The 27101-nt window shown below is 53.1% G+C and overlaps 1 protein-coding gene across 1 annotated transcript in view; it reads right to left on the bottom strand.

Annotated features, from left to right (window-relative positions):
* LOC119107702 (protein goliath) overlaps window positions 1–26283 on the bottom strand; it is a gene marked incomplete at its 3' end in the record, with an annotated part of 41612 nt that extends 15329 nt beyond the window's left edge. Inside the window, exons 1-2 of the mRNA XM_037231243.1 lie at window positions 26198–26283; window positions 17354–17793 (exon numbers count right to left, since the gene is read on the bottom strand). Of these exons, the coding sequence (XP_037087138.1) occupies window positions 17354–17793; window positions 26198–26283 (526 nt within the window). The remainder of the gene's footprint in view (window positions 1–17353; window positions 17794–26197) is intronic.
* Window positions 26284–27101: the final 818 nt, after the last annotated feature.

The raw sequence follows: 27101 nt of genomic DNA, 5'->3' as shown, positions 1-27101 counted from the left end.
CAGTCAGCCACTCGGAAGGGCCCAGCCATGTCATTGCGCAGCGTGCTCGAAACACGACGCCGCCTCCCACAGCTGGGGACCGGCGACAAGTCGGCTCCGGGTTCCGCTTCTCACCACCCAGCAAATGGCACACGTGACAGCGAGCATGTCTGGCCTGGCGTGCCTGCGAGCCATGGCGCGCCGGCTCCACGCGAGCCTCGCACGCGCCGCCGGGCGGTGACCGCGACCACCGTCCGCCGCCGCGTCAACCCACGCCGTCCGCCGCAGCGGCAGCCCACGCCGTCCGCCGCCGCGCCCATTACCGTCGGTGCTCGCGATCGGTGGGCGGCCGGCGGCACGCTCGGGCGCGCCGGCTGGGCCGGCAGCGGCGCCAGCTGCGACAGCCGTGACGGGCCTGGGAGGCGCCGGACCAGCGCTCCCACGCCGCGCGGCGGCGGTCACGGCTCCCTGGGCGCTGGGACGCCGCGGCGCCGCCGCTGACCGGTCAGGGGCCGCCGGCGCCGCGGCCGGCCGGCGACAGGCGGCCCAGGTCAAGGCGCTCAGTGAGGCGTGCCCGGAGGCGGCCAGTCGGGCGTCACCGGCGCCAGCTCAGAGCTGGGTGGAAGAGGAGGCCCCTGCACGTTCCGGGAAGTGCCGCTTAGTGCTTGGAAAGATAAAGCGCAGACAGGCATGCAAGACAGTCGCGTCAGAGCCCGATCAAGGACGCATGGCGGACCAGTTTGAAGACGTGTGTCCCAGTCCCGACCAGACCAGTGGAAAGCCAGGTGCGCTTCGGTGGGCAACGCCATCTCTACTCGAATCTGGATGACGATGGGTCACGTAAGGCCGTGGGCTCCCGCATCATGTCTGTTCTTCACTGACTGCGACCTCCATTTCCCAACAGTCTTTGGAACATTTATCGTCGTAATTAGAGATCAGAACTAATGGAAAGGTTAAAAAAAAAACATTTTCTTGGTTTCTACAAGTATAATTCTTTTTATTCCTGTTCATCCTGGCTGATCGAGATTTCACCAATGTTGTATTTTACATGTATTTAATCGATTCTTTCGTGCGTATCCGCAATGCATTGCACACATCAGCCAAATTCGCACCATCGGCTCCCTGTATTTTATCCAGTGCATGTAATGTCTTTTTGAAAACATTAGAGGTGCGCTCATGCTAGTACCTGAATAACCAAGATAGCGAATACGTCAGCCCTTCTCCCCTTTCCAGACTTCTCACGATGTGCTTCTGTTTAAGGATGTTGCTTAAGTTTATCTGCGTCCCATTTGAGCTAATGCGCCTCCGCATGTGTGGTGCTGGTCATGCTAGGTATTGCACCCCTCAGCTAGTCGGTATGACTTGTGATGTCGTTCGGCGTCATCGTAATTGTTCCCCAGCACTTCCGCTATTCATTGACATTGTTCCGTTGAATTATGCTCTCTAACAGCGCCGCCGCCGTGCCATTCTTCTAGTCTCAGTATGCTGATGACTTTTTGTTTCGCTCAAGAAACAAGATTTTTGAAAATGTTCGTAACGTATCGCTAGCTTTGAAAATATAATTATAGTGGAGTCAATAAGCTGCACTGTAATTGTGAGGAATCACGACATTTCGCATATGTATACTTTATGCTATACGATTGTACATTCTCAACATAAGTGAAAAAGTCGGTAGGTATAAAACTTTATTCCTCGGAGAAAAACCAGATGAATAGACATGTAGATGCGTTGATATTTCGGCAGCATGCCTTTATCGAAGCAATAGCAGAAGTGAATTCACTTATATTCACTTCTGGTATTGTTTCGATGCAAGCATGTTGCCGAAATATCAAGGCATCTATTTATTCATTCTTATGGTTTTCCTCCGAGGAATAAGGCTATTACCACTGGCTTTCTTATCTATGCGAATGATGTTCCTCCCGAATGCACGTAACAACTTACGTAAATGAAAAAGCTATAAGGAAATCCAATAAAGCGTGTATGAGGCGGTGACCGTCTTGCGTATTACTGCGAACGAGAACGGAGGCTCAGCGAGTCGAGTCATAACACTATCTAACGGGAAATTTTGCAACTTCAGCGACCTAGGCCGACCAGCCACTCTTTCATTGACGCGTCTTCGCAGCTGTTGGTGGTATCGGCGCACAGTGTTACCGTCTATCAAAGATGAAATAAATGGATAGGGCTTAAATAAACGAATTCAAACACAGTCAGTCAACCATACATAACCCATAAAGGTCATGCAAGGTCATCGAGGAACCAACGGAAATCGTCCATGTCCATATTTATGATCGTTTTCAGTTCATGCAATGGAACGTGTTCGCTGCAAGCGTAGATGGAATGTGAGATGAAGCATATTATGCACCTGCAGCGCGGTTGGCGAAAGCGGCCTGTATCACATGAGTGCAAAAATAAACAGTTAAACGCATTTAGTTTCCAGCTATAATTCCGAACATTCTTGGCCGGGGTTGATGATGTGCCAAAATCATCAACACGGTATTGTGATTTGACTCCGGAATCGATGCTGTGACATTACAAGATGACTCTGACACAGGATCAGGTAGATGGTTTGACACCAATCGCACCCGTTGACACCGGAAACGAAAAACTTGAGAAAAGGGGTGTTGTAGGCATCACTCAAATTAAACCAACTCTCTGAGTCTAACACTTTCAATGTACTCGTATGGGGCCTAAACCCGGCGGTTTCCCCTCACATTTGTTTATCATCTTAATGGTTACAACATTATCTGTTATCACCTGGCTTGCGCCACGCCATAATAGGCGTCTCATTGGTATGTAAAAACTATGTGTTGTAAAATTTTTCGTTAGCCTCTAAGACCGATAATTTCCTTAGCCAGACCTCCCACAAGTGACTCGCAGCAGATGAACGCCGAAGATACGCCAAACAGGTGGTTTCACTCGCATCTTGAACACACTTTGGCAGACGATGCGTGTGTAAGATTGGACATAAATATAAATCCGTTATTGTTCCGGATTTTAGAAGCATTAGTATTAAATTTGGCACTCTGAGAGATCGGAGCTGTGCGGCCAGGATGTATCGGCATCCTGGCATTTCAGGGTCCATCGTATTTCCCCGCAATGATCATGTGCATTGGTATCTGCCACCGCCATCATAGTACGTGTGTGACCTCGTACTATTCTAGCTCCTTTCACACGATCGGGCTGTCACTTGACAAGTTGTACAGCATACTTTCTAGCTGTTATGTGTGTTGAGTTGGATAAGGTAGAGCTAGAACGACCGGAAAGTTGTGATTCCAAAAGAGCTTTTCCAACTAAAACAACATACGCAAGCCAAAACAACAATTTATGACACCCTGCTCATCCCACCAAATCTATGATATTCTGGTTCTCATTTGCGGAATAGTGCGACCACGCCATGGTGTATGGTTTTCTGATACAGCCCACGTTGGAGGCAAGACTTCGCATAAATGCTGCAGCATCATAAGCGATCTGCTGGGGACGAAACAAAAAAGTGAATTATGAGCAGATGCTGCAGCATTCTAGGTGTTAACTACAAGTAGCCCACAGTGTGGCAAATCCTTTTCAGACAAATGCCGGAGGGAGAAACACAGAGGCGATATAGAAAAGTGAATGGAATGATACTTGTCGGCAGCCAAAACCATCAGCCCTCGAGATCCCTACCGTGTTAGTATTTGCGCTTACTTTAAAGGGAATGTTTCACATTTGAAGAAACTGAAGCGAGCATCACATGTGATGAAGCAATCTCACTTATAACGACTGGTATACTTGGGCGTCCGTATCCAGAACCATTAGCACGTGAGGTTATGCAGCAGCCGATGTGCTATCTGGACCAACCTTCGAGGACGTTCTTGCGATCACGGCTGAACTAGCTGCGCTCCAGGCGCACCGACACAGCCATGGCCCATCAAACAGCGCGTCGCCATCGCTGGGGGTCGGGGTACGACTGGCCATGAACCTGCACACTCCGAGGCAGCCCTTCATGTGATAATCGGCCAGCGCTGCGGTGTAGCACGCGCTGATCCAGGTCCGCTTGACCCACTCGGCCGCTGGCGCGTGGCAATGTCAGGGCCGCTGCATTAACACCCGTGGTAATGGCGGTGACTTGCATGGCCCGACGGAGGTCAGTTTGTCCAGCTCCAGCGTCAAGTCGAATGTTCTGCTGGGGACGTTACATAAGCACTAGTTGTTAAGAAAGGAGCATTATTCTGGCTTCAAACTGGTCGCGAAAGAAGGCTTCTCTCAACCTCAAAATACAGAGCGGCCTCTGAATCCGATTTTGCTCGGGTAACAGGAAACTGCACAATGGGCGCCTCGTAAGCCTTGGTCACCGGGTTTTACGAGGCGACGGAAGGTCGTACAGAGCGAGCGCTGCCCCCCCTCTCCCCCCGCAGCGCGGACGTTGCGTTTCGGAACAAAAAGCGTGCACAGGCGAATGGCTCCAGGCAAAAACAATGTCATGGGTGCAGGCGCAGGGACACGGATGCAACCAGGAAGACACTCGGGCGCAATTTCAGCCGGGCCTGTCCTTCGTCAGCGACGGCAATCTATCAGCAACAAAGCGAGTTCTGAAGCTCAGGCATCTGATCATCTGAAGGTCACGAGGACCTTTGCTTCACAAGGTGGACACTTGTTGTTCTATCGGAGGGCAGGGGTTGCGAGCGTTGGAAGTGGAAGTCAAGGAAGTGATAGGAAGCCTTATCGAGCAGGACGGTGTGCAAAAATCTTTGTGGAATAGAACATCTGGACTTGGTTGTAAATGAAGTTGTCGATGGCCATTTCAGTTCTTAGGATCAATATATGCTTTGGTATCATTCATGACTTCATTAAATCGCTGGTCTCAGTGATTTTCCTACAGACACACAAATTGCGTGCGATTGCCTCTGTCATCCGTCAGAGACATACTTAAACGAGTGCCGTGCAGACATAACGTTTGAAAGAAACCACTGCGTGCCTATCGTCATGTTTAGGAATGGCAGGTCTATATTACCACGCTACATTCTCCACACAACCCACGCTGAAGGCTTGCAAAATATGCGTTTCCTTTGTTAACTCTCGATGACAACCTCTCGCATTCTGGCAAATAGACGGTCCACAAAGCTGGGAGATTACATATTGCAGTGCTTGAATTTCGATATTTCTGCCGAAATTCAAGCACTACGTAGCGCGGTTGAAATTGATCGCGGACATTGCCACGGCCAGAAGCCTGAACTTAAAAGCACAGCGCAAACTTGGCGATAGTCTGTCATTGCAATTCGGGTCATTTGCCCTTGGTAGCAGTTGTATGTCGAGGAAAACCAGCGATAACTCGAAGCGAACCAAGCAGACCAGCGCGTGTCGAGGTTAATCCAATCCCATTCACTTCTCATCCCCGCCCAGGATGTGTTACAGCCACGACAACGCCATCTGGCCTAAGACGTCCGGCGAGGAAGATCCCGATCATTACCTCAGCACACCACCTTGCTGCATGCCGCCGCTTGTCAAACAGGTGGCGGCCAGGCGAGACAACGTGATGAGTCGAGGTTCGCGTGGCTGATTAGCATACTTCATAGGACATCTGCTGCGTCAGTATCATCGAAAGTGCATTGCCTCACTGGCGTGGGGCAGCGCTCCACATGTTACGGCCGGTGTCACACGCGCCAAAGCGGCGGGGGTACGCAAGCGCCGCAAGTGAAAGTCCCGGTCTGGCTCGCATTGTGTCGCCCGTTCGCTGCGTGCGCCCCCCCCCCCCCCCCCTCGGCGCTCGTCCGGGAGCACGCGTCGCAGCGGACGTGACCTTGACAGTGCGGCAGCGCAACAAAGCGGGCCGGGAATGCCGTGAGGTGGGCGTGGGGAGGGGAGGGTAGGGTTTTACGGCAGGGGGAATCGGCCAGCTCCGGCCGTCCGGCCCAGCCCTCGGAGCCCGCTCGGCGGCGCCGTGTTCGGCACGATGATGCCGACCGGCTTCTCTACTAGTGCTGACTCCGCCTCAGCCGCGGCCGTCGAGGCCCACTGACGCCACCACAGTGTACGTCACCTCCTGCAGCGTCCGTGCAGCTGCACCTCCGTGCTCCTTCAGCTATCCGGCCTATTGCCACGTGCCTGCGCCGTCGGTCACGAGCTGACGCGCGTCCGGACTGGCAGCAGGGCTGTGCTGCCTTTGTCGCGCGTGCACGCGGGCGTCGGACGAGGACCGGACTCGTTCCCAGGCGATGGCACGGGCCCACACTTTGACACCGTGTAACGTCACACGCGCTGCGTGACGTGTCGCTGGCACCGCCCCTCAGGTGGTGCCAACGACACGCTGTCGGCGCAGGTGCGCTGTTACCGCACATTGAGCGGGTAGGCAGAACGTACCAAGTATCGCCGCCCCCTCCCTCCCCCGACGCAACCATTCTGGCGAACGTACCGAACAAGGCACTGTCGATCCCCCTTTTTCCCTGTGAAACGAAAATGTTAAGCAGAGAAGGTGAAACGACTGCCAGCGATTGAGAAGTTGTGATTTTTCAGTTAACATAGTGGAGTTAAAGGTATGCCGCTGTGCAGCGAGAGGCCGTGGATGCCTCTTACTCGGCAAGTAACCACGGACATCGGGGTGTCGTGGCCTGCTGTCATTCCGGACGAGCCGGGCCGTTCAGCGCCCCTTGCCCCAGACCAGAGCGTCTGCGGAATGTCCCAGGAAGCCGCTGCTGGAGCTGCTGAGTGTCTGCGCCACCGCCCCGGGCACGGGTCCACTGGCCGGAACTGGCCGATTACGGCCCAGCTCTGGAAGCGATCCAAATGTGGCGCTTGACCGTGAGCGGTTCCGGCCGGCCCCAGAGGCTGCGCTAGACCTGAGCGCAGCGTCGGCTGTCGCGTGTCCGTGCGTGCGCTGCGTGCCGGGATGACCATGACCTGATGCCGTCGAGTCGCGAAGCAGCCGAGTCTGCACGCTCAGTCAGCCGCGTGCTGGGGGTGCGTTCGCGGACCGGCCGTCGGCTGCAGCGAGTGGCGTGGAGGGACACCCTCAGTAGCCCCGGGCGAGGGGCCTGCCTGCTGCTGCCAGTGCGGCGCAGAAGAACGGTCGGTGCGCTTCAGGACACGCTGCCGGACGATCGGCACGGCAGTCAGCCAAATCTCGGTCTGCAGGCGGCGGCGTAGGCAATTGCCGCTGATGCAAATGCTGACCTACTTCCGCGCCTGTCACGCCGGTCTTGAACACCGCGCATCGAAGTCAGCACGGGGGATGCATGCAATACAGCAAGTAGGGGAGCATTTGCTTGAGTAAGTGCATTACAAATAAAGACAATCCAAGAAGGGATCCAAGTACCAAGTGCAAGAGGACCGTGACGACTTAACGAGCTGGTTACTCTCCTCTCTTGCGGCCGACGTCATCACCAGGAAGTGTTGGCCCCGCTTGCTTTGAAATTTACGTTGCACGTTCTTGGTCATCTTATTTTAGGAAGATTTCCAGAGCCACTGGCGAAGTAACATGACGCAGCGGTGTGGCTCATAAGCAGGCTGAATGCCAAACGGCAAACACTCTCGCCTGAGAAGTGCCTCAAACTGCTCGGCGAGTTGAAGGCCGCGCACGAGAACTCGTGCGTTCAGGGAAACTGCACATGCGTGGCACAGCCGTTCATGGACGGCGCTGTACCTTACATAACAACTTGTTATATAAAGCCCAGTGGCAACTAAGTCAGGCTGAGTGGCGTCTTTCACGCCAAGGAAGCTTTGGGCTTTTCGTATGCTACGAGTTATATGCCGTCATATATCTGCTGGTGTACGGCTTGAGGTTTTTCCTGTTGCAAACAGCATGCAAACCATAATGGTTCTTGCATATGGCTCAGAAGCTATCGCCGAAGCTGGTATTCCACCTTACCAAGAGCTCACGATAGATCAACCGATTTCTACCGCAGCGAAATGGTGGATGCCTCAACGTTTCAACAAATCCTGGTGTCCTGCCTCACACGTCATGACCTTCTTAGGTGTGTGACTCATGCATTTGATAACCTACTGGGGGGGATGCTGTGACATGTTTCTGTCGTGAACGTGATTAAAAAGCCTGCATTGATGATTATCATGTTATTGTGCCATCACAACACTTTCATCACTGTTTTGTATCGCCTTCTGGCATATGCCCCTGAATGCCGCTTTTCCTCTAGTTTTTAATGAGCTTTTTCCAGAGGCTTGTATGTGAGCCCTGAGTTCAAGCCGCTTGCTAGGCAAAGCTTGATGTGGCGGGTTTTACGTGCTGTGCAATGTTGCAGCGCAGCAGCGTACCTGGGCTGACGCTCGTTGGTCAGTCGGCAGCCGACCTTTCCACGTCTAACGAGCCAAACGATGTCAACGATGTGCCCGCTTTGAGACGAATGCCCAGTGCCGCTGGTAAACGAGTCGAGCATATTGCCCAGGGAACAAGAGAGTGACGAAATTGGTTGCGGCAAAAAACGGCAGAAAACGTCTCCACAATTTAGCAACTTAGATGCGTGCACTTTCAAGCTGTTTATCACAGAAATGATACTGTTCTGATGCTCAGAGATTTCAGCTGAGTTTGGTCGCTGTACCTTTGCCCCCTTTTGTCATGAGCACCGGAAATACCCCAGCGTTCGAAAACGGCGAATGCCTTGGCGGATCACGACGTGGGTCCAGCAGGGCCCGTACAAGTCCCGTACCAACACGGACATGCCTGGAGGGTGGGGCATGCACAGTCAGCGGTGGAGGTCTGAAACTGCACGTGGGCCTGCGCAATGAGCCATCCACATTTCCTGCAGCAGTGCGCCACGGCGGGTAGCGGCCGAACCTTTGCCGCAGAGCGGGGGAGCTCGGCGGTGGCGTGGAAGCCCCGACCAAAATACACCACCCTGCCGGGAGAGGGCAGTGGAACCGGCGCTCCCCTGCCAGGACTAAGCCCCCACAGAGGTTCGTGCAGACAGAAATACACGGCCGGCGGCCTTGGCGGGAGGGTGCCGGGTGCCGGAGGACCCAGCGCGGATGGGGACATCATCACCAGCCGCGTGCAAGCCACAGTGAGGGCAGCGCTAAACGATTCAGTACACATGCAGCCGCCTGCGAGGGAACCACCGTTGGCGTACAACATCGCATCGAACAGCAGCCGAAACAGGACGGGAAAAGCCCAGTGCAGCACTGTACCAGTGCCATCAAGCACGGCATTTACCAGATTAAACTGTGACCCATGCATGGATGCGCTTGCCTGGCAGTGACGACCAGTACAAAGCCACGCTCGCCTGCGCCCACCCCCAGCCAAGCAGACCCGGCAGCGCGCCGGACCACCACGTGCATGAGTCACCCGTCAGGACAGGTAAGCCCCAAGGAACGAGCAGCTCACTCCTCCCGTGCCCAGTACCCAGAATGTGTCCCATTCCAAACCGGTCGGTGCCAGCTTCCGGGCTGGGCGGCGAACGGGTGAAACCTTGAGACCGGCGGCCCGCGCCGCGCCTCTTACAGCCTCACGGCCGGCGCAGCTCACCCGCTCGCCGCTCGCCGCTCACGATTCAGGGCTGACGGCTCAGATTCATGGCTCACGTACAACGGCTCACGAGTCATGTTTGCGGTACGAGTTCATGACTCATGCTCGCAGCTCACGCTCATGACTCATGCTCGCAGCTCACGCTCGTGGATCGAAGCTCAGGGTTCATCGCTGGCTGGTGGGCGAGGCTCACAGCTCACGGCTCATAACTCACGACTGGCTTAACGGTCCAAGGCTCACGGCTCCAGCTCATAGCTGACGCATCACAACTTACGGTTCAAGACTCACCGTTTTGAATCACGACACTGAAGGCCGGCGGTTCACGATAAAGGCGCACGGTGTGTGCTCTCGGTTCATGATCACGACTCATGGTTCAGGTTCACGCCGGGAGTAGAAAACACGCTCACGGGTCGCCACCGAGATAACCCTCGCAGGACCTGTTATCACGCCAAAGAGTACGCCAGCGTTCGCCGCTCACATCAATGCCCATGCTCTGGATCGCTTCCCGCGCCGGTGGGTTCTGCCCGGTTTCCAGTGTCCATGCTGCAGCGTCCAGCGCATAGTGGCAGCGCTCACCCGCCGCGTCATCCGTTTGACGTCTGCCAGCCGGCCAACACCCGGGGCCGCCCCGGCCCCGGCGACGCAGCGCAGCGGCGGCCGGCGGCGGCGGCGGGCGCCCAGCTGCCATCTCGGTCTCTGCTCCATTCCTCCCTGCCCCATGGTCTCCGCTCCACTCCTCCCCGCCCACGGTCTTCACTTCTCACTGCCCACGGTCTCCACTCCCCCTGTCCACGGTCTCCACTCCTCCCTGCCCCACGGTCTCCGCTCCACCCCTCCCTGCCCACGGTCTCCACTCCTCCCAACTCCACGGTCTCCGCTCCACTCCTCCCTGCCCACGGTCTTCACTTCTCACTGCCCACGGTCTCCACTCCACCCCCTCCTCCTGCCCGGTGCGCCCGCGACCCTCGCGACCCACGGCGCGGGACGTGGCGCGGCCGGACGCCGGACAGTGCTGGCCGGCCTCGGCACCACTTCCCGGCCGGCGCCAGCCTGGCAGCAGGAAGGGGACGACGGGGCGGAGGGCCCCCGACCTCGCCGGCGTCATCCCGCCAGAGGTCAGGCGTCGGAGCAGCCGACTCGAGCCCTGCGCACCGTGTGCAGGACAGCGGGGTCTGATTCAACATCGTGACAGCGCCTTGTCAAGGCGTCCGGTGTATAATCATGCGGCTGTGCAAAAACTCAGCCTTTCAGACCCGCCTGTGCAGAACACAGGTATCCAGATCCCGTGGCGTCACAAAGGAACTTTGCCGATCCACACCTCCAAGACTACACCTTGCGTTACGCTATAAAATCAATGTTCAGCAGCAGCTCTGGATCACAGTTGTCACTCAGATCCAGCTGCGCAACAAAGTCTCTCTTGTTCGTGCAGCAAATTGGCGGGTCAGATCCGGAGGTTCAACGGATACATAGCTGCACGACAACGTTGTTCCTCACATTCAGTAGTGCGTCAAAGTCGCACTCCCGTTCCAGCCGTGCGACAGGCTCGCTCTTCGGATTCAGTTTTGCCCCGCAAAGTCTCCCGTCACGGACATTTGTAGAACTGGTTGTTTTTCAAATCTGCTACACAGAAAAGCTGCTATCAAATCCAGCCACCAGCAGAGGCTTAGCTGCCAACCAGAAACTTGGCAAGTTGCACCACTAAGGAAGAAGTTAGTGACTGCCCTTTACCATTGACTGGTTCCAACCTGATAGTGGATGGCCTCCACTGCGGCCGCCGATAGCCGAACGGACACTCATCTGACGCTCCCGTGCCTGGGAACAGAGCCTCTGGCAAGCGTCGTCTTTGGTGTGAGCTGATCAATCGCCTGGGGCCATCGTCGCCACACTTCTCGTATTGGAAGACCCCCTGCCGCTTGACAGCTGAATCTTGAAAGTATTTTGTTCGAACCAACACGCTTACAGCTTTAATCATGGGCATGATTGCGCTAATATTGCACGTCGTTTTGTGTTTCGTGTCGATTTTTATAGCTTTTATATCATAGTTTTCTTTCTACGTAACGCTTCCTTAATTAAAAGCAAGCCGACTTGCGTTCTTATAACCAACATTGCATTCAATGGTCTGTTTCATGAAAGATAACTAATTGCTTGTACCCAGAATACAATGTAATACAATTTCAGTCTGTCGTGGCTTAAAAGTCGACGGCCGAATGAGAAAAAGAAAACGACGCCACGCTGCCAGATTGCATCCAATCACAGCGCAATATAAACGCTGTGCGCCACATGATTGGATGTCAGGGATCCGTGACGGTTGCATGCGCGCTGCCAACAGCCGAAACGCCGCGAGCTCCACACGCTTGTGGCTGTCTCGTGGTCAGGCAACACGCTCACCAGCTGGCACGGATGGTCCGGAATCATTGATCAATTGATGCTCGGGCAACCGGAAGCCGTACAGACCAGGGTAGCAGATAACGAGATGAGGCGTGAGAAATCATGCAAAAATAGTGGGCAACCGAAAGCCGTACAGACCAGGATAGCAGGTAACGAGATGAGGCATGAGAAATCATGCAAAAATAACGGACAACCGAAAGCCGTACAGACCAGGATAGCAGATAACGGGATGAGGCATGAGAAATCATGCAAAAGTCACGGGCAACCGAAAGGCGTGCAGATCACGGTAGCAGGTAACGAGATGAGGCATGGGAAATCATGCAAAAATAAATTAACAGACGAATAGTTGACTAATCGATTAAAGGCACGAAGGTAAGGAAATTTACGCACGTCCCATGCATTACACCATTACTGGTGCACAACTGACGCATGCCAGTTGACGATTTATTGTGTGCTCGTCCGTGACCATATGCGTCCATAGTATCCGTGACCATATGCGTCCATAGCTACCTGTCTGCGAAACAAGACATTCAAGGCCGAATAACCTATGACATTTTTTTCAGGACCGCCTGAAGAAATAATTATCTACGATTGTAAGATTACTGCTTGGTGTTACAGATGGTCAAGCGTTCCCGCCAACAGCCATGTGACGTAGCAAAGAAGAGCTGAGAACGAACTGGGACCGAAGTGTGACCTGAAGAACGGAAGGACAGCGGGAACGGAGCCTAATGATCATGAACTTGACTGGAACGTGACTTGACAAACGAGAACATAACGAGAACATGGCCCAGCGGGCGGAAATGACTGGGAATGTAATCTGGCGATCTCGGGCCAGAGGAAACATGACATGACGAACAGGCACTTGACGGGGAGGGACTCACCCGATGGAGCTCCATGGGAATATGGCCTAATCGAATGAAAAACAAACAAAAATGGCGCACGACTGGGATAACCCTTCGAACGAAAGCTGAAGGGAAGATGATCTGAAACGATGCAAGAACAGAGCTTTACGTCCACACGATGCACCAGAAGATCACATCAGCCTGATGAATCCCAGAGCCCTTGCCTGTGGCCGGATTCCGGGAATGAAGCAGGGGACATGAAGCGGACGGCGCCATCCAATTTCAGAGCCGGGGAAAGCCTCAGATCCTGTTGATTGAGGCGGAGAGGCCAGCGGACACAGATGTAGCAGCCGGTATTGATCGGGGCACAGCCGGGCACAGAGGCTCCCCACCGCACCTGCAGGCATCGCCCAGCGGGCTGCGCTCAGGGTGAGCAGGGAAGGCTTCTTTTACTCGCGGACGGAAAGGATTCGGTGCTTTGAACACCCGTGTGGAAAGCGTTGGTGAATACGTCGATTGTGTGCTGGCGCTGCATTGTCTCGGTGATTTTCGCGCGGCGGCACAACTGAAGCTGGCATGTTTTGACTCATGCACGCGTAATGAAAGCAACATCCATGGCACGATCACCTTCTCCTTGCCGTCATCAGGCACATTAGGGATCGGATGGCCAGGCCTGCCGTGCCGTGCCTTCCCGGCTCAAGTCAACCATATACAGCCTCGCCTTGACCACTTGGATACATGGCGTCTCTGCTCATGACATCGCTAACGCTGGCCGCCTTATAAAAGCGTGCCGCACCCGTAACAGTTCATTGAAGAAGCCCGGACATCACATACGGCTCTCCCACAAGACTGCTGCATCGCTTCCCTGCGACGATGCGGATGTGGTCATGGGTGCAGCGCTGTAGCGCTTTCGGCGACCACGTCCTCCTAGGTCGGCCTCCCGTCTCCACCCTCAAAGCCAATGCTTAGGGCGCGTAAAACCATAAACAATGCAAACAGGCAGAAACCTTCGCATTTTCCCCTCCATTTTCAAGCTTTATGTGATGATACTAAGCCCTGTGACATGGAGAAAGACGGTGGTCCAACTCCTTGCCAGTCTTTGCCAAGGCATCGATAAAGCTATGGAACCAATAACAAAATTGTTCTTCGGTGAAGCACGTGGGAAGTTTCGGCAGTGTCGTCCAATAAATTTGTACCACCTGTCTTGCGATGAGTTTTCTGTATGCTGTAATAGTTGTGCAAAGATGCAGTTTACCTCTACAGCTAACCCTACTTATCGTTTCGCACGCATTAGCGATCCTCGAATTTCTCACCGAATATAAAGTGATAAGACAAATGGAGATAAATAAGGAGTTAAAGTCGCCGTCTGTCGTTTGTAACCATAACTCACGCATAGAGCAGGTAAATGATAAGACCACGTACGGATAGAGTGCCTGTGGAGAACAGGGCCCATCACGGTAGAACCTTTGTCTGACGGATTGCTTGGGCTGCGCTTGCATGGAATATGGACGAAAAACAGAAGACATGGGGAATGCTGTAGAAGCTTGCAATTGTAAGCCATAACACAACATACTCGATGGACCAGTGACACAACACGCGCTGCGATATGGCCACAAAACACTCAGTTTCACAGGCTAGCTACATGGAGAATATAAATGGATAATTCAACCCCCAACTAACCTGCCTAGATCGAAGAAGCGAGAGCAGTAAACAAGTCGGCACCAATAATGTAAACACTTCTAATAAAAGGACTGCTCACTTAGTAACTGACTCGTCCAACTGGTTTTTCGACCTTTCGAGTATTCGAATTTTCTAGTCGTCTGGCGCACGACACGAATCGCCGCGTGCAACTGCGTCTTTATTCAGGCCTAGCCCGATCGTGCACCGAAAAATCAGGCTTAGCGTCCGTCTGCGCCGGATCCTTGTACAAGCCAACTGATGGCATTGGGCCGCATGCAGGTGACGCGCATTTGTCCGGGGAAAACGACATATCATTCTGGAAAAATCAGCATTCCTCGGCGGCTGGACGCCGATGCGTGATGCTCCAGTGGCTCGGTGTCCATTGTGCTCATGGAGCGGAATAAGTTTGGTACGCGAACACCCACATCTCCACCGAGCAGCCGCAAATTACACTTTTTCAGAATCATCAGGAACAGGACGTGCAAAATGAATCGCATCCTTTCGGCCCAAAGTGATGACAGCACACACCCGCTAATGATTTAGCAACGGACAGGGTAGATGCTAGCTAACTTCAAGAAAAAGCCTTAAGTTATGTGGCACTCCAAACCAGCGAGGCTTATTAGGGTCAATGAGACCAATCCCGTGCTTTTTGCTCCCGCTGCCAAGCAGCTACAGCGCAGAGCTCAGGATGCAGACAGTAACAGGTAGCGCACATTTGAGCCCCACCCCAGGCCGCCGCCTTTCCCGGAGGCGAGAGCCAGAGTCACCGTCGCCGTAGTCATTGGAGCTTTACGACGTACTCAGCTGATCTGGCTGTATGGCGTCGTTTGCCTATCACCGTGGCAAGAAGGGCGGACGCCGCGGGAAATCCAACCCTGTATATCTGGTTTCTCAGACGCGGGAGAGCGACAGTGCAAGAAAGGATGGGGATAGAACGAGACAGACACAGCGAGAAAGACAGACGGAGACGGAGACCGAGACGGAGACGGAGACCAGAGACCAGAGACCAGAGACCAGAGACCAGAGACCAAAGACCATAGACGGAAGACCGGAGATTGCGGGCCGGAGACTGGAGACCGGAGACAAAAACATGGACAGAGACAGGGAGAGGGATAGGGGCAGTGATAGAGACAGAGACAGAGACAAAGACAGACAGAGGCAGAGATAGAGACAGAAACAAAGACAGAGACAGACAGAGACAGAGACAGAGACAGAGACAGAGACAGAGACAGAGACAGAGACAGTGACAGCGACAAGGACAGGAACAGGGACAGGGATAGGGCCAGGGATAGGGACAGGGACAGGGACAGGGACAGATAATGGGATAAAGACAGGGACGGATAAGGGGGCAAAAACAGGAACAGAGGCGGGTACAGAGACAGAGACAGAGACAGAGACAGAGACAGACAAAGAGACAGAAACAGAGACAGAACAAGGACAGAGACGGATACAAAGTCAGTGTGAGAGATGGAGACAGAGACAGAGGCTCTATCCATGCAATTAGCTCCCCGCTGCATTGCTCTAAAAATATAGACTTTTCCGCTCCTCCCGCCCTAACCTGTCACATGGCTCTAACATCAGAACTGCTAGGTGATCCCAGAGGACAGCCAGGACTATGCACAAAATCTGAAACGTGCAATATGGAGCTTGATAGCTTTGAGACATTCTCAATCTTTATTTGCACTTCAGCTTGACAGAATCCACCTCAGGTCCGTCGCCGTAAAGCAGAAATCAGTCACTGTAAAGTCCCAAGGCTTATTTGACTACCAAAACAGCTGACCTTCTGCGGCGGATCAACACGTCAATGGCTCTCTGTGGCTGGGAATAATGGCGCTGGTTCAGCTCCGGTAATGGAGCTAAAAATGTGGCCCACTCCATCGCACTCCAGTGATCCATGTCTCAGTCTCCCAGCATATAAAGGTCATGCGCAGCTGTCATCAGAACCAATGGATGGCCTTTCAGCTCGGTTAACGCCTCGGTTTATTTTCGGACAAAGTGCTGTTCTCATTTCGTGCTCCCCGCCCCATGTCCGATCCCTGCTACCTTAAGCGTGTTATCAACGAAGACTATGTAAATGTCAACGTATACTACCTAACACCTAACACAGCATAAAACAGTTCACGGTCTTGTTCACGACCCGAATATATTAGGGTACCATGTCTCCAGAACAATTATTGGCTTGTATGTTGTAACATTGTGTTTTTGTGTGTTCAGGCGGAACGAAGGTGGGATCATGCACTGGCGAGTAACATTCGCTGATGCCATGGGACAAAACTGCAGGCACTCAAAGCGGATCCTCGTGATCGTAGCTAAGGAAAGTCTGGTAAAGCGCCGGCGAAAAAAGCCCCCAATTGCTATCATCAGAGCTGCGGTGTTTGTCAGGGGTGTACCAACGTCTGAAACAGAGAGGCACAGCCCCTTTTAAGGTCAACTCTCCCCGTGCTTGGCTGTCAACTTCCGCGAGCGGGGTCTAAGGGGAGCATAGCTAACTGGACATCTTGTTTCGCGTCCATGCCAGGCACAAGCACATATCGAGCGTTCATTGAGCATCTCACTAGAAAAACATGTCATCCGCATTGGCACTAAAATGACAGAATATTATTTGTCTGCCGTACACGCTTCCGGGCACGTGCAGACGAACTGAGCATTTCATTGCCCTGTACAAATAGCACGTTCTCACCCTTCATATTGCCACGTGAGTCACTCCACTGTCAGTCCTGGCCAATGCCGAATCGAGATCAAGTAGGGAACCCTTGGCTTCAAATAACCTTTGAATATGTTGCATATTGCATAACTAATGCATGATAAATGAAGCGGGATGACAAAAAGCACGTGAGAACTCAGCAAGAAGTAATTCGATGAGAATATTCGAGACGATCGCATGCAAAGCATGCCGGCCTGCGCGCTTTGCCAAAGCACAGACCAAAGTCAAACCCCGGCGACGCGCGAGAATATCAGTGGGTCGAAGTCCCCCGTCAGACCCACGCCCGCCCCGTGCTACGCGGCGGCGTCTACTCACGGTGCCGACTGGTCAGGTGGATGCGGTGTGGGTTACGACCCTCCTTGTAGTCGTAGATGACCACCGCCGACGCGTTGTTGCGGTACGCGTTCTCCACCTTGACGTCGAAGTTGCAGAGTCCGCGGCGCACCAGAGCCACCCACGGCTCGCTCGGCAGCACGTTCTCCCAGACGGCGTCGCAGCCGTGGTGGGCGGTGCCGTTGCGCGAGCGGGCGTGCACGAGGCGGCCCGTCACGCTCGTCACGAGGCCCGTCGAGTACTTGCCGATCTCGCCGCCCCTGTAGCTCAGCTCGTGGGCCCCCGGCTCGCGGTAGGTCACGTTCACAAACGCCAGCACGTAGCCGTTGTCCTGCAGACCCCAGTCGGAGCGAATCTGGTGCGCCTGGGGTCGCGCGGCGGTCAGCAGCGAGCACAGCAGCAGCGCGCGGGCGGCGCCGGAACCGGCCATGGCGGCGGGGCAGGACACGCGCTGGCGGTGCCGGGCCTCGGCAACGTCTGGCGCGCGCGCGCCGCACCTGGCCGGCCGCGGCGGCATTGATCGCCGCACGTGACGTCACGCCCAGTCAGCTGACGGGCAAGGTCGCGACGCGCATGGGCGGCGTCAGGGTGGCACGCGGGGGTGCAAAGTCGGGGGAGAGAAGGCAGAGTCGTCGATTGCCGAGTGGGAGACTCTAGGAGCCAGGCAGATCAGCTGGGAGTGTGCGCTAGCAGGTGCGTTGTGGGGAGTCGGCGGCCAGTGCCGGTGACCGCCACTGCGTCCAGTCTAACGCGGGGCAGGAGGCATGCGCCTTACCTTGAGAGGTGCAGGAAGCGCCGGGAGATGTAGTACGCGCGAGTGCTGTTCGTCCACTGTCTTCCGCCCCCGCTCTTCCAGGAAGAGTCATGAGTGCAAGATCGCTATCCAGGCACCTCGTTTCGAGCCAAGATTGGTCATGTTGGATGCATCCTGTTGCTTTATGTCATAAGTGTCCCAAGTGCGCCCCCTGTTACGGCCCAACCAGCCACTTCCGGATGGCAAATGAATCGGGTTAAAGAGAGGAGCGAATTTCCGGGGTAACACTCCGCCAAGATCGTGTGCTGTGGCGTACTCGATGGTCTGTGGTCAGTGAATAACATGGCTGCTCCAGAATCCCAGCCCGGGTCGGCTCGCTAAGACAACCCCCACCGGGGCACTGGCCTACAATGCCCCCAAGCTGTTTATGTGCGCATACTGAAGTTTATGAAGTTGGTGTGCGCACACTAAAGCGCAAGGCGATTACGATATCCTTGACAATTATTCGATCCGTAACTTTCCTTCGCATTCTGGATAATTACGACAGCTGTAGAAAGTCGTAAATTGCTATCTAGAAGATGGCGCGAGCTGTACTGAAGGAGAGCTTTGGCCGTTTGGAGAAGCAAGTGGCATCAAAGAAGGAGAGTAGATAAAAAACATGTGAAAGAGAATAACGTGGAGCACAGATGTTGGTTGCCAGTATGGCGGACGCGGCGTATAGGCATTATCTGACGGTGTCAGTTCCGCTGACGTGTACGTCGTTTTTAAGGAGGCTGGCGTATAATTCCGTGCCTCAAAGTAGCGTAGCGTCATGTGTTCCCACACGTTTCTTGAACAGAAAGATTGACAGATTTTCGGCACATTAGTGCCCATTTCTCACAAAAACGTGTGTAGTTTAACTTCCTGGAACCCAGGTCTCGTCAACCGTACAAGAGACTCTTCACAGTCAATTTTCTTTTATGCGCCGGTCCCGTCATTAAAGATTTCTCTGAGACCTGAACTGGCATTGATATCTCTTGAACACGGCCAGCACTGAACATTCCGAAGCTACATATCATGTAGGAAAAACGCTCACTTCTCTGCCCAGTTACTGCAGCAATATTACAGCTGTTGTTTGACGTCAGCGGTGTCCACGGCATACCATTGGTGACTGCAACATCCTAAACAACTGCAGACATTTCTGCAAGGGGGCAGATTTCTGGATGATTGAGGGGATTTAAATGTTTATCTGTTTTCCCATGGTTTCTACGAACCTTCTATTAACACGCACCCGGGTAGCCGGTTGGATACCCTTCGCTCGGGTGGGGGTCAATTTGACGCCCCTGAGATCTCAGGAACTAAGAGAGCTAGAAATACGAAGTTCACAGGGTGTGCTTATCTGTACGTGAGCTCACTTAGGTCAAAGTTTGAGGTTCCTGGGTCGTGACCTTTGGGTCAAGTAAGGTCAAACAAAGTCACATTTCAGGTTGGTCTTCAAAGGGGCCCTGGAACCTAGATAACTGTTCTCAGCAAAAAATCACACGCTGGTCTTAAGTCAGTGACCTCGTTTGACCTTTTGAAGGTCATGGTGACCAAAATCACACAAGACCACTTTGATTTTTGTATTTGGATAAGCGACAGATATTACGCTAATCAGCATGTTCCTAAAAACAAAATGTTGACCTGCGTCATTCTAGGTTAGTGACTATTCTGACTTTTAAAACGTCTATGGAAGGTGCATAATGTGGTTTCTGCCATCAATAAATTCGAAATGAACACCAGAAACTACCTCTTAAAGGAGGTCCTGGAGTAAAAAAAAAACAGGTTGATTTTGACCTTGGTCTGACTTCCATACCTGAACCTAGATCAATGTTATTTGTTCGTTAAATGGTTGTGTTGCCTAAGAAAGTATCTCAGAGATGTATGGCTTCGTCTAACACTCCGTTATTGGATGAGCTTGGATGGTTCCCTGGAAACAGACTTCGCTGAAACCATGGCCTGACTTTGGCCTGCCATGGGTCAGCGACCTTACAAAGTACATCTACATTTTTTATGTCAGACGATCCGCTATAAATTGCCTGCAGTTACGAAAAACGTGGCGTGGCTACGTCGTACCTTTCGGAAAGTATTCCGGAGAACCCTCGGGGGGGGGGGGGGTTAATTTGGCCCCACCCTAGCGCGTGTTAAAAAGGTACCAGATTGGGATGTAATGAACTTGTTGTCATTTGAAGGCAATGGCGATAGTTTTAGGCATGAACAATGATAATAAGTAGAACGCGTGATTTTTACGAGTACTTTTTTAATGTAACATGCGGCGTCGGAGGCGTGGTTTCATTTTCGGCTGACAGGCCTCCAGCCCCCTGAAGCTCTGAGAGAAAAGTGGGCTAAATCCGAATGCGAATCTAAATTTTGGAGGCAGGCTTAGCCATTTGAGTATGCCAGCCTTGCACGTTATGTCGTAGCGTTGCACCGTTTGGCTTTGCATGCAAAGAAACGCTGCGAAATGGGATGCACCCAACTTTTGGCTCGTGGCGGTGTCCGGCATATACGCATTGATTTATTGTGATGCCAGCAATGACTCCGAATCAGCAGTTATTAAAAGAAGCCAAATGGTAGACAGGTTGTGCCAAAGACGTGCAGTAATGTTGTACTACGTCACGCTTCATATTAAGAAACCGACCAGTCTAATGTCTCAAATTTGTCCGTTAAGCTGCATGACGGGTATGCTCGCTGTTTTTCTGCCAAACTTTCTGAGATTAGTTCCAAACTACCAAAAAACGCTCCCTTGTAAACGGGTGCATACTTCGTCTAGGCCAGCAGCCATTCGCGACAGTCCTCGTCCATAAATGCATCCACGTTTCCGGCGCGTCGACGAGCAGCTGCCTGGCTGCCGACACGAGCGGGCCCGGCCGGGCCTCCCCCCGCTCTTTTCCTCGGCATCGATGGCCAGATAGCCGGCCGGAGAGCCGGGCGGGCAGGGCCCGACCTGCCCCTGGTCTCCAAGGTCAGCGGGAAGCGGCCGCGCGCCGCGCCGCGTGCGCCTCTGTGAGCGGTCATCACCGCCCAGCTGGCAGCGGTCGGACGGGCAACGGCCGCGGGTGCACGCACGCGCGGCTGATGACCTGCACCCGGCGGCCGGCGCGGTGGGGCCCGGCACTTGTGCGTATAAAAAATGTTCTTCTAGCGCGCGACTCTCATATCGCAGGCTTTGAAACGAACATTCTCTGTTGTTTCACCTCTAGTTTGAATACAATGGGGCATGTTAAGTTTTTGAGCAGCGATTACGCTGAACGACACGGTCGGAAACAAGTTCGGACCTCGTAACAGCTCTCACAAGCCAGCACAAGAGTCGATGTGAGGCCTTTAGCAGGATCTACGCACGTGCAGACGTGGGCGAGTACGGCTCTTCGCCCATTTAGTAGCGATCACATATAATTATATGTTCGGCTGCATCCGTGATATTTACAGGAAACCTGATCACGTGATATTTCATGTGTTGCGGTAAAGTGACGTAGGTCGAGGTCAAAATTTCTGAAATATATGACGCAAACTGTCCATTCTCACAAGCTTCCATTCTCCGTGTGGTCAATAATCATGTAAGGTCACAATTTAGAAATAGCGGCAATACAAATGGTCGGCGCATGCCATGCACCTGAACAAGGGTTCATCAAGCATGTCAGAGACTAGCAACGCAGGCGCCATGGGGAACTAGCCACGTGCATGAAAACTTCATTGCGCCTTTCATTTTGAGATGCCTTTCTGAGGGGGACAAAATTGGACAACCGGAATGGCCAACTCGATCACCGAACTAGACACCCTGGTCACTGATTAAAGTAGCAACCCGAAACGGCGAGTTATCACCAGAAGGCCGTCATCACCATTGACACCAGTTAAAATCTGGCAAAGTAAACCGACCGGACATCAGGACTAAGCCTTCGATTACGGGTCGAGGAGCGTGAACAGTCACCAACATGGATTAAATTCAGGAGCCCTGAAGAGCACCTGTTCGATCCCTGATTGACCAGACCCTTCTATTGTCTCATTGTGGAACATTTCATCGAAATTTCTCGCACGTCCATTACATGTCAAGCAGGACCTATGCAAGTGGCTCCCTGGCATTCAGGGCCCCGTCCTGTTCCTCTTCAGCAAAATGTGCCTCTGGTCGACTAGGAGCCCTTTTCTGACGCAGACTCCCCTGTAAAGCACTCGGTCCCTTGATACAGGAAGTCACCTTGAGTCAGGGGCTCAGGCCAACACAGAAGGACTTCAGTTACAATTACGAAGAGTGGCCTTGTCCACGGTTCGTAAATGGAACCTCAGGGTGCATGCTGACCCAGAACCAACTGATCAGCATTGGTGGTCACGGATTTACATAGACGCCTTTGCAGTCCCGGGAACCCCGGCAGGGGGAGGGGAGGGGGCCCCCACAACCCCCGCGACGAGCCCCTTCGGCTGGCCTCTGAGGGTCAGGTCTTCGCCCCGTGGTCGTCCCCGGCCAGCCCTTCGGGCAACACCGCAGGCAGTGTAGGCATAGGGAGCTCGTGTCCCTCTTTCTCGGGCCCCTCGGTTCTGAGGGGGTTCGAAAAGAGACCGATTTGAGCGCCCGAAGGACCTGAAAGGCCGTGCGGGGGTCGCATTCAGGGTCCCGGCCGTAAAGCCGGGCTCTCTGATAGCAGCCAGAGGGCCCTGTGCGCTGATAAGGGGCCCCCTAAATCAGTAAAAGCCTATATGTCGGTCAGACACCACCAGTAACGCAGTCACCTCCGTGGCGTCACGGGCCTGGAGGCCCATTTCCAAGGCAGGAACAAAGACGGCATCAGTGGTTTCATAGGTCGGGGACCCAGAGTCTGTCAGGGCCCCACAACCACTAACAGGGGCCTTGTGTTGGCAAGGGGTCCTGAGTCGCCCAGAGGTAGTGTTCGAGGAGGCCCAAAGAGCCTGGAGGGCCCGCCGGGTCCAACGATCAAAGGTCCGTTGGGAGGCTCTAAGGGCACGACGGGCTGGGGCCGATCGGAGTTTTATTCATTGGCCTGACTCGCGGGGCCGGGCGCCCAAAGAACTGTCAGAGGACCCTTTGTGCCGATCGGGGACTCCCTGAGTCAATATGGGCCTACATGTTGGTCAGGCACCAGCAGTAAGGCGCATTCCGCTCCGTGTCGGTATGGGCCTCAGAGCCCACTTGCCAATCAGCGATAAAACCGGGGCCAGTGACTTACACTGGTCGGGGCCTTGTATCTGCCAGGGACCCACGGCGTGCTTGCAAGGGTCCCAAGCCGACCAAGTGAAATGTTCGATGAGCCCCGAAGAGGGGACCGGGCGGCCCACCGGAACCGACGATCAAAGGCCCGGTTAGAGGGCATAAGGGCGCGAAGGACTGGTTGTGGGCCACATAAAGAATAGCAGCCGGTACGATCGTGACCTGAAATATCAGTCAGGGGTCCCCTTACACCGTTTGAGGAACATCTGAGACGATGCAGGTGTCTAAGTCGGCCAGAGGCCACGAACACCGAACAGTCGGCTCGATGTCCGTCTGACCCCTTGGGAAACATTTCCCAAGCAAGTCCCTGACACAGTGAGGGGCTCCTGTGTCGGTCAGGGGCCACAGCGCCTAACAGTGGTCCCGTGGTGGCCAGTGGCTCCGAATCGGAGCAGTATTTCAGGTGCCTGAAGAGGGGCCGAAAGATCTCTCGAGACCAAAGACCAAGGGCGCGACTGCAAGGCTGTGGGGTCCGAGGGGTTGGCCGCAGGTCACATTAGGGACCCCACCCATGGGCCCGAGATCTCAGATGTCAGTAAGAGGACCTTTTGCATCGGTAGGGATCCTTGAGACAGAGTATTCCTCTATGTCGGCCAAGGATCACCAACAACGAATAGTCGGCTCCGTGTTGGTCTGAGCTCCGCGGACCTATTTCCTGCACAAGGACAAGGCCGAGCCCGCGATTTACATTTGTTGGGGCTCCTGTATCGTTCAAGGGCCCATCAGGGCCTAACAGGGTATTCTGAATCAACAAGGGGCCTCGAATCTGTCGGGGGGAGATCTGTTCAATAGGAACAGAGAAGGGAACCCGAGTGACAGGTGGCCCCTTGCGTTGGTCGGGGCCCCTGACAGTGAAAAGAAACAAGTGAGTTTATGATGAGTGCTCACGTTGAAGCCATGAACGGGTTCTGTGCCAGTGACGTAAGAAATATGTGCCTGTGCCGATGCTGACCCTCAATACCGAGCGGTGAGCCCTCCAACTCAATTCCAGCAGGGGACAGTTAAGACGAGCTGGGGTATATGTGCTAATTAGTTGACCACCTGTACCCCGTAGCGCTCTACTTGAAGGGGCCCAATTTCCCGGAAATAAGTGATGGATCTCATTCGTGTTGAATGGAGTGGGTTGAAATGAGTTCGAAAACGCAAAAGACCATCCCACGTTTGCCTGCAAAGCAAATGACATAAAAAGGTTTGAGCTTACGCGTTGGGTGCCGATAGAGCAGTGGTTAACGCGCCTACGCTAACGTTAGCGTTAACGCCACGAAGTTGTCCTCCGGACACATGAACAGTTACAGAAACACAAAAAATAGAGATGAAAAAAGTGCTGCGACCTGCACCGCACAGATGGTCTGCAGGTAGGGGGTCGTTGACGGGAGTATGCACGTACATAAACGTTCGTTTGATATGCTACACAGACATCCGAACGTGAATGGTTAGCGAAGCTACCAAAACGAACATTGATAGCATTCGTACGCTTAAAGAGAATGGCTCATATTTGAAGATATTGAAGAAAGCATCAGATGTGATGAAACGAGTTCACTTGTAACCACAGGTGTGCTTGTTAAGTGGAAAAGACTGTTCTAGACAGCACAATTCTCTGCGAAGTAAATATGCTCCTCAATGCGTCATAGTTTAATCACGTCATCATACCTTGCACAATATTGAGTGAGAGCTAATTGACGGCCGTTATGTCTGGAAATCACGTTCACGCGCGTCAGATGTGAACGCCTCAACAGTTATAGCTTCCTTGCCTTGATCGCCGCATGGCTTATGAAATAGTAGGGTTTGAATGACGTTATCATGAAAGCATGAATGCCAATGTCACTTTGAAACACTTCCCCATTTTCGCGGGCGTGTAGCTCAAAACTAGAGGAGTAGCCGTAAGGAGTAGAGAGTAGAGAGTTGTAAGGAGGGCAGGATTGAGATCAGCACCGAAACGTCTTCAAGGCGAATATTTTCAGTTCAAAACCCCATATAAATGTCGAACAATCCCTTTAAATAGAAATCATACAACCTTCAATAGATCGAGTCTGATCACAAAGGTCAACGTTTGACCCAGCTTGACTTTAGGTGATCTGACCTTGTAAAAGTCACCAGCAATAGCCAGCATGCGTTTGGTGTGCGTAAACGGCGTTTGGTCATGCTGTCTGAATGATGCATTACTTAATAGCTATCAGCCGCCACCACCACTAGCACTGTTCTGCGGTCTGAGTAGCAAAAGATCTGACCTTGTAGAGACCACGATATTGATGTGCGTTAGAGCGAAATAGACAACACGAGGTACTGAAAACGTCCTCGGAGTGCATTTCCTGCGATAAATAATGTCAATCGTCGCATTGGAACACATGCCAGGGTCTAAACCTTCAATTCTGAGGGCGTGTGTAAAGTTGATTAAACTCGGCTACTTAAAATCTCAGCATCGCGCCAAAACGTCCAAAAGTTATCCTGAAAACGTTAGCTGTCAAGATATAAGAAAAATATCGATAATAAATGATGTTTTTCCTAACAGTTATCTGTAGGTTTACCACACCGTTAAGACATCGTAACACGCTTAAGCGTGAACGATGATAGTTAAGCATGCGTCAAAACGGCAACATATCAATGGAAAGCGCAAACCCGCCTTAACTCGCTAATGACGCTAAGACGCCTACGTTACGTCGTTGCCGCATTATTGCGCATATGCATCCATGGCATACGTCCGATGCCACCACCGCAGATGCCGGCTGTGTGATGAGCTGCGCTGCTCTGCGGCCTGGCCCCTGTCCGTGACACCCTCGCATCGGGATGGAGCTTTGCGGCGCCGAGGAACGCAGTCAGGGGCGGCTCTGTTTCAAACTCTTTCGACAGCTCGATAACATCGGTGCGGATGGTGGCGTCAAGGTTGACGCCGGGCAACTGGTATGGCGGCTCATCCTCACTCATTATCTCGGCACCGAGCAAGCCTTGTAACGCTTCTTGACGAGTCTCATTGACGGGATCAGCCAGGCTTATCACCATAACAATGGCTTCTTGGTGAGCCCGTCATCCATTCGGCTGGATAACTGGTTGGTCTAAGCACTGGGTGGGTGGAACTACATCCTTAACTGCCTTAGTGGTGGCTGGAGTAACCAATGAATTTTGCCTTTTAAAATTTTACCTATCTTGGGGTCAAAAAGGTAAAGCAGGGTCGTTCTGATAGATGCAGTCAGAATATAGGTCAGCACGTCAATGCGGGTATTGAATGCACATAATTAAGCGTTAAGACTCTGGGAAGTCCATTCTGAACATTTCTGTTCCCCACAGGGGTCAGCTCAGGTTAGATTACGTTCAAGATTAGACCACCAGTAGCCTACAATAGCGGTACTTTTTAAGAATAGGCTTATGCATAAGTTCATTTTATTAGATGCAGCTGTTTGGCAAAGTATTCCAGGCGCAAAAAAATATTCGTTTTAGGCTCACCTCGAGGTAAATTGGAGTCAATTTTATAAACCATGCAGCTGAAAGCATTTGAAGTGCTAACCGGGTCTAAGTGACCGGTACAACGAGCCGGGTCTAAGTGACCGGTACAATGTTTTCTGTGTTCAGAAATAGTGTGTCGTACATCTGTAGGCTCTCAAAATCGCATAGCTGTTGTACACATCATCGATAGGTTATCTGTCCTTTGAAGCTTGGCAGAACTGAGAGCAAGCACGTTGGTGCATGAAATTGTGTCATCAGCTTCACAAACACAATAATCAGGTGGTCACACGCGTCGCACTCGT

Source organism: Pollicipes pollicipes, unplaced genomic scaffold (genome assembly GCF_011947565.3).
Source record: "Pollicipes pollicipes isolate AB1234 unplaced genomic scaffold, Ppol_2.1 Scaffold_2555;HRSCAF=2994_pilon_pilon_pilon, whole genome shotgun sequence".
Lineage (NCBI taxonomy): Eukaryota > Metazoa > Arthropoda > Thecostraca > Pollicipedomorpha > Pollicipedidae > Pollicipes > Pollicipes pollicipes.
Note: the sequence above shows the minus strand (reverse complement) of the source record. Positions and strands in the feature narration are given on the sequence as shown.